This window comes from Macadamia integrifolia, chromosome 9 (genome assembly GCF_013358625.1).
Source record: "Macadamia integrifolia cultivar HAES 741 chromosome 9, SCU_Mint_v3, whole genome shotgun sequence".
NCBI classification, from domain to species: domain Eukaryota; kingdom Viridiplantae; phylum Streptophyta; class Magnoliopsida; order Proteales; family Proteaceae; genus Macadamia; species Macadamia integrifolia.
The window spans coordinates 17,484,936-17,498,080 of NC_056565.1; the positions used below are offsets into that span (position 1 = coordinate 17,484,936).

General features: G+C 39.0%; 1 protein-coding gene across 1 annotated transcript in view; it reads left to right on the forward strand.

Annotated features, from left to right (window-relative positions):
• LOC122088363 (stomatal closure-related actin-binding protein 1-like) overlaps positions 1 to 12,271 on the forward strand; it is a 32,957-nt gene extending 20,686 nt beyond the window's left edge. Inside the window, exons 8-13 of the mRNA XM_042657607.1 lie at positions 173 to 353; positions 1,494 to 1,610; positions 2,361 to 2,419; positions 10,589 to 10,723; positions 11,714 to 11,863; positions 11,975 to 12,271. Of these exons, the coding sequence (XP_042513541.1) occupies positions 173 to 353; positions 1,494 to 1,610; positions 2,361 to 2,419; positions 10,589 to 10,723; positions 11,714 to 11,863; positions 11,975 to 12,019 (687 nt within the window). The 3' untranslated portion in view covers positions 12,020 to 12,271. The remainder of the gene's footprint in view (positions 1 to 172; positions 354 to 1,493; positions 1,611 to 2,360; positions 2,420 to 10,588; positions 10,724 to 11,713; positions 11,864 to 11,974) is intronic.
• Positions 12,272 to 13,145: the final 874 nt, after the last annotated feature.

Here is a 13,145-nt window from a genome sequence, read left to right on the forward strand (position 1 = left end):
TATTTTTCTTAGTTTTTCTTTTTACAAGCATGAGTATCTTTAATTATTATCACATACAGATCTGCTTGAAATTCAATTATATTTTGTTCATATTCTACAAGATGACAATCAAATATCATATCATGTTGCTTTTGTGATTTCTTCCTTTTTTTCTTTTCTGTAACCTTTCCAGGTGGAAATGAGGAAGAAGATTGAGGCAGGCAGGTCTAATTTATTTGAAGTAGATGGTTCTGAAACTTTAGGTTCATGTTTAGGGATCATTCCTTGCATGGATAAAGCTCCAGATCTTTCTAAATGCTCTATTCAATGGTATCGTGTATCAACGGACGGAAGCAAAAAAGAACTTATTTCTGGTATGAATGACTTTAATTAATCCTTCATTTACATGTGAAATTCCATGACGCTTAAGTTGGAGGTTTTGCTTGATCATTTGATTCCTTAAAATGTATATATATTTTGTTTTGTGAGATATATGTTTTATTGTAGTTTTTCCTCTAAGTTCTAATGCATTTTTTATTGCCCTTCATTTATTGGTTGTTTTTCATTGTTCCAATTTCATGGATATTCTACTATTCAGCAGATGTTGTGTAGTAGGTATTTGCCTCCTGTATCTTTTTAAATAATTATTCTTTCTGTAATTGAAAATCTTGGGAAATCTTGGGAATGACGGTTTTTGGCATTTTGGTTTATCCATTGCCTTATAAAAGTTGAGTGTTCCTAATGATTTGTGATTAGTAATTGTCCGCATAAGTGGCTTCTCTTCGTCTCAGTATTTTGTATTTTTATTACTATGACTTCAATCAATATTACAGTTCAAATTCTTAGGGTGTCTTTGGTATTATTTATGTTTTTGTTTTTAACCTATTTATAAAAAATCATTAATGAAAATCATTTTTTATCTAAAAATAGAAAATGTTTTGGTTTCTCCTAGACATAATAGATTAGAGAGTGAAAAATAGGTTCGATATGCCTATGTGCAGATTTCTTTTTGAAGAAATGGCCCAAACCCCATATATATTTTAAGTGGTGGGTGAAGAGATGCCCTTCACCCATCTTCCTTCCAGTTGCTTTTAATTTTCTCTTCCTTTGTAAACTCAAAGCCATAACAGAGAAGTACATGTGTGCGTTTTGCTGGGCTATTGCATTCATAGGAGGCTGTAATTTATGGAAGCACATGTGTGCGTTTTGGTGGGTTAAGGAGGTTAAGTATGCGTATAGCACGGTATTGTATTTTAGTTAGTGCCCTTAATCCTATGATTGTCTTTTTACTTGAATATTATCATCATCTATCAATAAGTTGTGCATGTCTTAAATCCTGATAGTCAGATCGCTTGCCTTCGTTTTCAGATTGAGATTTCCTTCCACCAATTGGGTGAATATGTTTTCTGTTCCTCAAGTATTACTGCCTACGACTATGCATTTTCCTTTTTGAAGTTTTAGTACGTCCTGTTATTCACTTTTATTTATGCTGTTCTAACTTTGTACCACATCAGGGGCTACAAAATCGGTTTATGCTCCAGAGCCTTTTGATGTTGGGAGAATTTTGCAAGCAGATATAGTTGCAGATGACCAAAGAGTCACAGTGAGAACCATTGGTCTCATTGATCCTGGTTTGTTCTTTCTCTCCCCTCTCTCTCAATCCTAGATAAATCGGTAAATTGGGGTGAGTAGGTGATCAAAAGGCCTTTCATGTTGTTCCTTATATGGTTGCCTAGAAAGGAAATCTGTGTTTGCTACTTTCTGAGGTAAATCTTTGCCCAAAAGCACATCACATATGGAAAATAAGATCCTCGCTTTTGTCCTTTTTGTTAAAAATAATCTCAAAATTCGACAGATGATATTACAAGAGAAAAGTCCAGGTGAGTGTGGACTAGCAAACATGGTATGTTGTATGTGGCCAATTAAGATGTTCAGCTCATCATCTATGTGTGCAGCTGCACTGGTGTGTGTAGTTCCTACGGGAAATCCTTGCCTTATGTCCAGTATATTGAGCCATGTGGGTGGTTGATTTGTTCAGCACTCCGAGTACTAACTTTTTCCCTTGTATTTTGCCAAAGTCAAACCAAATAGTCCAAATTTAACTTTCTAATAATTTTTCGAGGCTTCTTGTAACTACCTTGCAAGGTATGGTCTGGCTTAAACTTAGTCGATGATGGTGTTGTTGGTAGCATATACATAAAGTTTGAGCAGAATCTAATTTGACTAGGGCTGTCAAAGAGTCTTACCTAAGTGTGTAGTTTGCACACATCTCTCAGCTTTTACTACATTTTTGGTGCATAGCTGCATATTGCATTTCTACTATTTTGCTATGAAAATTAGATAAAAGAAAGCTTATTCTCTTATCCGTTTATTTTTTGCAGCTCCGGGATTGGGAAGCTATGTGGAGGCACTTGTTAGGAAACCTGAGACTGAGTTCAATGTATGTCTTCATTTCATTTCTAGTATGCAGACTATTTTTTTCCTAGTCACATTAAGCAGTGGTAATTGAGTGTATTGATTATTCTGATAATGCTAATTTTTTTTTTTATATTATCAGAAGGATCATTATATATATATATATATAAGTGTGTGTAAAAAAATCTTCATGTGCACACAGGGCGGTGAATTTAAGAGTTCATTTGGGTTTCAAAATTTTCCATGTGGTAGACATGGATAAACATGGGCCAGTCCATGTGGTATAGAAAGCCGCATCCATCTTACTGGTTAAGTTTCAGTTGCAGATGAGCATGGAAGCGGCTTAAAAGGTGGTACAATGTTAAATAAATTAGTCACTGCCATTTTTTGTTGTAATAGAATCTGTCGCGTACTTGTAATTTTCTTTTAAATTGAATCTCACTTTTGAAGCACCTCACCTACTTATATGGGCTGTAAATTTTCCAGTGAAGATGATGCCACACTGTTTTGTCCTTTACAAACAACAAACAACAACAACAACAACAAAAAAAAAACTCAGCCTTGTCCAAACTAAATGGGGTCGTCTACATGGATCTATAAGAGTGGAAAATAGTAATAGAAGTAAAAAGAAAGAGACATAGCAACACCTCAGAAACAATACAAATAATAGCTTTTCCCTTTTACATGTATTGTAAAATTTCTACTACTTACTAATGAAAACAATACAAGTAATAGCTTTTAGAAGGTTGTAAAATCCATAAAGAAACCAAAAATCTTAGATGTATACAGAAAATTTGGGGTGTCTGAAGTGATATAGCGTTAAAGAAGATGAAAATAGGTAAAACGGTCCAAATGGTATTCTAGTGGATGTGTGGATGAGCTTAGGAATCAGCAGAATAACTTAGTTGACTAAGTTGTTTGTGTTGCAATCTTAAATCCTTGTAGCCAAAACCAGAAACCAGAACCAGAAACCAGAAAAGAGAAGAGAGGAAGGAGAAATCACAAGCAGTCCCAAAGATAGAGCACAGCCTGCGATCAGTCCAGAATGAGGCTGATCGCAGGAACCCTTTGATATATATACTTAATAATATAAAAAACAATTACAAGTATGCCTCCAACTTAAGTGAACTAAACCCTAAAGTCCACATAGGGACCCAATAGGACAGGAATGTTCTTTTTGGGTCCAGGTATTAGCGCTAATCCCGATATACTCTCAACACTCCCCCTCAAGCTGGAGCATGCACATCACCCGTACTTAGCTTGGTACAACTATTGCGAAAACTAGGAGCAAACAAGGACTTAGTAAACATGTTAGCTAACTGATCTGTAGAAGGAAGTCTCAATCAATTTTTTGAGGACAGCATCACGAACAAAATGGCAATCCACTTCTATGTGTTTGGTCCTCTCATAGAAGACCGGATTACTAGCAATGTACATTGCAGCTTGGTTGTCACAATACATCTTCATTGGCTTGGTCACTGGAAATCCCAATTCCAAGAGTAATGATCGTAGCCACATCAATTCTGCGGTGGTATTGAGCCATAGCTGTGTATTCTGCTTCTGCATTGTACCGGGCAATGGTAGTCTGCTTCTTGTCGTGCCACGTAATAAGGTTGTCTCCAACAAAGGTACAGTATCCAGTAGTAGATCTCCTATTACTAGCAGAGCCAGCCCAATCAGCATCAAAGTAGCCAACTAGTTCTATATGCTGATTAGGATGATAAATCAACCCTTTTCCAAGGGCACCTTTCAGATAGCGAAGAACACGGACAACAACATTTTAATGGGCTTTCTGAGGAGACTGCATGAACTGACTAAGAACTCCAACAGCATAAGAAATGTCGGGACGAGTCGCAGTAAGGTAAATCAACTTGCCAATCAAACTCCTGTATTGTGCACATCCTGAAAAGGTTCACCATCATCAACACCAAACTTTTGGTGAGGATCCATCAGAATATCAATGGGTCTGGATGCAAACATCCCAGTATCAGATAGAAGATCCACAACATACTTTCTTTAAGACAGACTGATCCCTTTCTTGCAGCAGATCACCTCAATCCCGAGAAAATAATGGAGATGACCAAGATCCTTGGTCTGAAAATGGCACTGGAGATGAGCCTTTACTTCAAAAATACCTGCCTCATCATTACCAGTAAGAATAATGTCATCAACATATATTACTAAGACCACCAGCTTGTCACCTTTGCGATGAACAAAGACAGAATGGTCAGGATAGCACTGAGAAAAAACACGTTACTATGGTGGCACTGAACTTGTCAAACCATGCTCGAGGGGACTGTTTAAGTCCATAAATATCCCTGTGCAAGCGACACACGGCTTGTACTCTCCCCCTGAGCAACAGAGCAACATAATCAGGATGTTGCTCCATATACACCTCCTCCTGTAGATTACCATACAAAAAAACATTCTTGATGTCCAACTGAAACAATGGCCAATCAAGGTTGACAACAAGAGAAATAAGAAGGCGAACAGAGTTCAGTCTGGCAACTGGAGAGAAGGTCTCAAAGTAATCAACACCATAATTCTGAGTATACCCTTTAACAACCATACGGGCCTTTAACCGCTCAACAGAGCCATCAGAATGATACTTAATAGTGTACACCCAGCGACACTTCATCAGATCCTTATCAAGAGGTAAATCTACCAGGCTCTAGGTACCACGACCCACAAGAGCATCCATTTCTACATCCATGGAAGCCTTCCATTCAGGGATACGTAGGGCATCATTATGGGTACGGAGAATAGGGTTAGTGGAAAGGGATGGTGCAAGGCCATGGATGGGAGAGGGAAGATGAGATAATGGCATAAAGTTATCAGTAGGGTACACAACCAAGGATTTCTGAGTGCTAGAACGTGTACCTTTACGATGTGCAATTGGTAAGTTATCAGGCGGAGGAGGAAGAGGAGCTTCACCAGGGGAAGACGGCAGTGGAAGGAGTGAATCGTCAGGAGTAATGACCTTGCCACCGGGCTGTCTAGTCGTCTTCTTGCGCTAATAAACCTGTAGGGGAGGTGAGGCACTGCTACTAGGAGCATCAGGTAGAGGTATAGGAGAAGGTATGGGTGGAGGAGATGGAGAAGACCACTCCAGACTAGACTGGGACACCTAAGGAGAATAAAACGATGTGCCTTCAAAAAAGGTCACATCAGCACTAGCAAAGTTCCTGTGAGTAATGAGGTCATAACACTTATACCTTTTCTGGGTACAAGAGTAACCCAAAAAGATGCACTTAGTAGACCTAGGGGATAACTTATCAACCTGCATATGCAAGTTATGGGCAAAGCACACACACCCAAAGATGCGGGTTGGAACAATAAAACTCGGTAAATTAGGGAACAGAACAGAGAATGGAGACTTATCTGAGAGGGCAGAGGATGGCATGCGATTAATCAAATAACAAGCAGTTAAAACACCATCACACCAAAAATGTTTAGGAACATGCATGTGAATCATAATGGCATGAGCAACTTCAAGAAGATGCCGGTTCTTGGGCTCTGTTACCCCATTTTGCTGTGTGGTATAGGCACAACTAGTTTGGTGTATCATCCCATGGGTATCACAAAAGTCAAAAATATCAGTTTGAGCATATTCTAAAGCATTGTCAGAACGAAAAGTTTTAATAGGAATGCCAAATTGAGTCTTTATTTCATTATAAAATTTTTGAAACATATGTAAAAATTCAGATCTGTCCTTTAACACGTTTAGCCATGTAAGGCGAGAATGATCATCCACAAATGTCACAAAATAGCGAAAACCAAATCTATTACTGACTCTGCAAGGACCCCATACATCGGAATGGACTAAAGAAAATAAGGACGGACTACGAGACACAAAGCGAGATGGGAAGGACATACGATGATGTTTACCTAACTCACATACCTCACACTCTAACTGAGGGACCGACTTAAAACTAGGAAATAAAAGCTGTAACCTAGAAAGCGACAAATGACCTAAACGACAGTGCCATTGGAAAGGGGTAACGTCTCCAACAGCCGTAGCAGCAGCAGAAGGAGGATAGTCGCTGTTGAGGTAGTATAACCCATCCTTTTCATGCCCTCCACCAATTGTCTTCCTTGTGTGAAGATCCTGAAAGACACAGTAAGAAGGAAAGAATGTGACTGAGCAATTTAATGAGCTGGTTAATTAACTTATAGATAGAAGACTTAATGGAAATTGAGGAACATGTAAGACAGAAGATAAATTAATGGATGGGGTAGGTGAAATAGTATCATGTCCTAGGACTGGTGTGGAAGCACCATTAGCAAGGATAACAAAAATTGGAACTGGTACTAGTAGAATTTTTTTTAAAAAGTGATGACTTACTGGTCATATGGGCAGAGACACTTGAATCAATGATTCAAGGAGTAGATGTAGTAGTAAGAAGGGCTGAGGTACCTGTGTGGGCTAGGGTAGCAGCAGATGTGGACGTACCATTAGATGTATTAGAGGATGCCTCAAGAGTGTGCAAGCGCCGGAGCAACTGATTGATGTCATCTCGCAGACCGGTAGCTGAATCTCTTGAAGAATGTGTTGGTTTAGTGTCAACTGGAGCCATTGTGTCAGTACCATCATCGGACACTGCATGATTAGCTAACTGTGTTGCCCACTCTGATTTGTCATGCTTTGCCCAACAAGTCTTCACAGTATGGTTGGGCTTTCCACAAAAAGTACACTGGCGAGCTATACGATCAGAGGGTTGTCCACTAAATCCTCGACTAGCAGACCCACGACCTCCCCCATGACTGCGACCACGTCCATGGTTGGCATGGAAGGCAGAATTGTTTTTGAAAGACTGATCAGGTTTTGTGGAAGAGGTAATTCGCTGCAGTCGTGAGTAGGTATCCTTCAAAGTAGGCACAGTATCCCCTGCAAGTAAGTGACCCTTCACTGCCTTCAAGTCATTGTTCAGACCAGCCAAGAATTTGGAGACGAAGAACTCGTTATGCTGAGCCTTCAATTTGTCAATGTCAGTCGTTAAGGGTTGGAAGACGTTGAGTTCTTCAACCATACCCCTGAAAGTACTATAATATTCTGAAAGTGGCTTGTCTGACTGACGAAACTGAAACAGTTTTTCATAGATATCATAAATACGGGTCATGTTTTTCTCCTGAGAGTAGGTCTCCTTCAAGTCATTCTACACTCCCTTGGTAGTAGAATGAAACATAACATTGGCAGCGACATCTGGTTCCATACTGTTCCATAACCAAATTAAGATTAATGTATTCTCTTTCTGCCATTGATTATACCCAGTGTCAGATTCTTTGGGAGGATTAGAGGTGGTGTAATCAAGCTTATCCTTTGCCATCAGATAAACCTTCACCGACTGAGCCCAAAGGAGGTAATTCGAACTTCCCTTAAGCTTGATAGATGTAATCTGGACATTCACATTGTCCGATGCAGAGGGGGTAGGAGCTTTGATCTCAGCCATGAGAATCAAATAATAGTCTCCCACCAATCAGATCTGAAAAACCAGCAGCAGAGAGCAATCGGACACCACAAATCACAAAAAAATATTTAGGCAATTAGGGCAGCAGTTGGGGTCGAGTCGACCTTGATGGGAGCGCCAAAACTCTGCAAAAAACCTAGTCGCATGGGTCAATATCACAGCAGGCAGCAGCAACTTTCAGCAGCAAGTATAAACAGAACCAGAAGTAGGAGCGGCAGCCATCGATAGTGAAGAACAAGGCCCGCGACTTTAAGAATAACAAGAAACCAGCATCCAAAATTGGTAGCAGTAGTATAGAAGTTGATTTACATGTACTATAGATCACTTCATGATGATTAGGGCATAGTTATTGCAGCAAAAGGCGGCTGCACACCAAAGAGGATTAGCGCTAGGTCGAAATCAGCAGCGATGGGTTTTTTTTTTGACCAATCGATTTGATTAGACCTGCTCTGATACCATGTTGCAATCTTAAATCCTTGTAGCCAAAACCAAAAACTAGAAACCAGAAAAGAGAAGAGAGGAAGGAGAAATCACAAGCAGTCCCAAAGATATGGCACAGCCTGCGATCAGTCCAGAATGAGGCTGATCGCAGGAACCCTTAGATATATATATATATATACTTAATAATATAAAAGACAATTACGAGTATGCCCCCCAACTTAAGTGAACTAAACCCTAAAGTCCATATAGGGACCCGATAGGACAGGAATGCCCCTATCGGGTCCAGGTATTAGTGCTAATCCCGATATCGGGATTAGAAACTCTCAACAGTTTGATATGATCAAAGCATGTCGTGCCCCCCTTGGTGCCATGTGCAGAGCCATGTATGTGTGGGCTTGCATGTGAAGGGATGTTGGTGATTGTTGATGTACATTTTTGTGCCCGCCCTTAACAACTCGAGCTTTTGGAATAAGCGGTTGGAACATGGTACAAGAACCAGGAGGCCGGGTGTTCTATCCCTTGTAAGTGCAAGGGTTTTGTTAGCAGCAAACAGAAGCTTGGGTCGGCCCCAAATTCGTGTAGAAGAATCTTAGCAGTAGAGCCAAAAATATCCTGAAAAATTAGATCCAATTGATAGCCATAAGAGGAGAAAGTAATCATTGATTGATGCAAAAAGGAATCCATAAAGTATTGCATGGAGACAACCAGCAGCCGATCTTCATAATATTGATAAAATCACTCCGTATTATAAGAATAGCAAATTTCTCCTTCATGTAGATGGCATTTATTTTCATGTAATCAACAACTAGGGTTTCATAGAGTAGATAGGGTAGTATAGGTTTCTGCAAACCAAGAGAGAGGATGCTTAGAAGACTATCAAAGCAAGGATTGAAAAAAGATACTGATTAACCTTGCCCTGGTAGAATGTGACTGATATCAAAGCTTAGATGACCAGCTAAGAGAAAGAAGAAGAGAAGAGAAGAACCGAAGAGTGGAAAAATAAAAAAATGAGAGAGGGAGAGAGAATGGGAGTCTCGGTTAGACTGCAGGTCTAACTGGGACCTCCTATGTTGTTTTTATAAAAACTAATGGTGTGCAGTTACAATAATGGACACGACTTCACTAATCTAATTACAACTCTTACCATAAATTACTACATAGTACCAACTATACCCTTAGAATAGTGGTAACACCTAATAACACTCAACAAAATACTTTAACAAATAGGACTGAAAGTGCGGTGGTGAAAAGTGATGATAGAGGGATATCGTATAGTGAAAATTCTAGGTACCTAGGTTCAATCGTAAATAAAGAGAGAGAAATAGAGGATGATGTTGCTCAAAGATTTAGAATAAGTGAATGAAATAGATGAGTGTATCCGGAGTGTTGTTTTAAAACTCAAAGAAAGTTTTATAGTACAATTACATTATCAGCAATGATGTAGTGAGTTGAATGTTGAGCACTGAAGGAACAATATGAAAACAAACTTAGTATAGCTAAAATGAGGATGTTGAGATGGATGAGTGGTAAAACTAGAAACGATAAAATAAGGAATGAAAAAATTGGAGATAATTTAGGAGTAGCTTCGATACATGATATGTTGCAAGAAAGTCTCTTAAGGTGGCATGGACATGGCAACAGAAAGCCTTTGAATGCTTCAGTATGGAGCGGTGATTTAATTTAGATTGAAGGGGCTAAAAGGGCCAGAGGTAGGCCTAAAATGACTCTAAGAGAAATGGTGAAGAAAGACGTGCATAAGCTTAGAACTAGCAACAAGTATGGCTTTGAACAGAGCTGATTGGAGAAAAAGGATCCATGTAGCCAGGCCCCATGTGGTTGGGATAAGTTTTTGTATAGTTGAGTTGAGCTGTGCTGTATGATATAACAAGTGTGCATCAAGAATAGAATTTCTTGAGTCTGAAAGGGCTCTCAAGGAGGAAAATCTAGCCGCAGTGTTTCTGTTATAAAAAATAATAGCTGCAACACGGCAGATTTCAGGTTTGATTAATTCACCTTATGGGTGAATGCTAACAAGTTCCCATATATAATATCCTTTACTCCTTTTAGCCTATTTACGTTTCCTTGTGGTACCATTTCTTTTTGTTGGCAAGCTTCTCTCTACCTTCGTTGGGGGTTGGTGGCACATGAAGAGTGGTTTATTCTATAATTATATGGATATCATAGAGATGTGAAAATACTGTACTCATTACTCAAGCAACTATGATTTGTATAGCATGAAGAACTCTGCTCCTCGTTTTATCCTTATGTTTATTATGTTGCTTCAGGTAGTGGTGACCCAAATGAATGGAAATGATCATCCACTTCATTGTGTTCACGTATTTCATGTGGGAAGGATGAGGATCAAGCTTTGTAAAGGAAGGATTACAAAGGCTAGGGAGAATTACTCCACTTCGATGCAGGTAAGTGTGGGAATGTGAATCCTCCTCTTCAATAAAAGATAACTAGGGTGCAGGAACATGAAATAAGTCTTCCTACAAAAATATGGATCAGTTTATTTTCTCCCCTTTCAGTTGTCTGGTTGTTATGGGAATTTCTTTTAATTCATAACTAAGGAGAGTTGTATATTGGGAAAAATACATCTGGAGCTACAGGTCTGGAGCACCACATGTCCTTGAAAATCGTTTGGTGGCTTGGTCAGGAATCAGCATAATCAGGAGTTCTCAAAGTCGTACAGATAAAATGCTGAAAATTATCTGAACATGTCATTTCTGGACTTTGGAAACCTGATATGTAGGGCCTACTTAGTGGTTGGTGATAATTCTCTGTGCATAGACATGCCCTGATGTGTTGCTCCATAACAGTATATAAATCATGTGGCTTCAATTCTGTGATGCTCCCTTTTACTTACTAGTTTGGTTTAGCTGTTGAGTGAAACTTATTCTTTTGTTTTCTCTGGTCTTGATGGGTATGAGATATTCATGGATTGTCTCCAATTCTGGGATGCTCCCTGTTATATATCTAATGGTTTGTTTTTTCGATAAGTAACTGTCCTATTGGTTTAGCTGTTCAGTGAAAATCTTTTGTTTCCTCTGGTTTTGATGGGTATGAAATATTCGTGGATGGGTTTCTTGTCTATAGTTTACAAACATCTGACTAAGTTGGACTAAGTTGGCTGGCTGGGAAGTAAACTGGGAATGCCCCCAGTGCCTGGTTGACTTGGCTTTGAAACTCGCTTTGTTTAAGAAATAGATTTAACTGTGTTGCATGCTTCTTGTGTTTGAGCTATGCCAACCCTGGGGATTGAAATACACAATGCATATTGTGCAAAATTTGTTTTTGCTTAATAGAGTTCCACCCTCTGGTTAAGACCTAAATTAGTCAGCTCAACTCATCCAGTTTGATACAGAGTTCATTTCTAAAATCTGTTTCTTATACTTCTGTGTTCTCAGCTATGTGGAATCAGAGGGGGTGGTAATGCTGCAGCCCAGGCATTGTTCTGGCAAGCAAAGAAAGAGATTTCCTTTGTATTGGCCTTCGAATCACAGAGAGAAAGGAATGCAGCCATTATGCTAGCCAGGAGATTTGCTTTTGATTGCAATGTAAGTTTCAGTTGGATTCAATCTTTGTCACCAGGAGTTTGTAAACACATTGTCTCTGTTTCTCTGTTTCACTATATAAGAAATTGAAATCCAAATGCTTGGAAATGCCAGATCATGCTTGCTGGGCCAGATGATAGAGCTTCTCTAGGAACATAGCAGGCTATATTGGCTTCTCTAACCACATGGTGTAAGTAGATTGATTGAGTTTTCTGGAATGTGTATTTGTATGTTTGTAACACTAAAAGAAAAAGAGAGGAAAAAAAAAAAAATTGGCTTTGTATTATTGTATACTGGGCTTCCACGATTTCTGGTTGCATCCAACATCAAGGCATCCTTTTTTTCTTTGCCTTATTTGGTTTGTAACAATTTTTGAATCGTATATTTTAAATGGTTCGTTTGTTGCTTGCATAATGCATACTTCATCTTAAGCAGAGATTTTTTTTCCCCCCCTTAATATTTAATCTTTTAAAGCCAGTTATTGCTAACATACCTTAGCAAGGTGGGCTCTAGCCATCTGGGAGGATGTAATTGAAGTTAGAAATAAATGATCAAATTATTAAGGTGTTGTTGAATGACACTTCAAGAATGTTTATATGCTGTCCTTTCTATCTCCCTTAAAAAATTATTGTAAAAATAATTTCTTGGCTTACAATATATTAAAAAAGGGAGAGGGATAGGTATACCGCCGATATCAAGTATGCTAGCGGTTAGCACCTATAGGAACACATGATGGAGCATCATTTAGGAAGGATATGAGGGTCATTTCAGAAAAAGAGAAGAGAGAGATAGACACAATGGGTGTTAGCATACTTGATATCGGTCGCATACCCAACATTTTCCCATAAAAAAATACATTGAAAAAATAGGCAAAAAGAATAGAGAAAAAAATTGTTTATGCAAAATATTATTCACAAACAAACAGAACCATAATACAAAAAGGGCAAAGTAAGGGACCAGGTTAGCATGTAACAATACTTCACGGATAAAAGTCGTTTGCGATTCCTTATCTGTGCAACACCGTGCAATACCCCCTTCAGATGATGACACGTGGATAAAGTGATTTGAATGGCTCAGATTAATCTTACATTGATTCAATTTCATTGATCCCCTAGTTGAAGTTGGATCAATGTAGGATTAATCTGAGCCGTTCAAACCACTTTATCCACGTGTCATCATCTGAAGGGGGTATTGCACGGGTAAGGAATTGCAGATGATTTTTATCATACTTCACACCCCCCTTTTGAACTCAGGATAGGTAGAAATGCCGATACCCTTTCTTCTT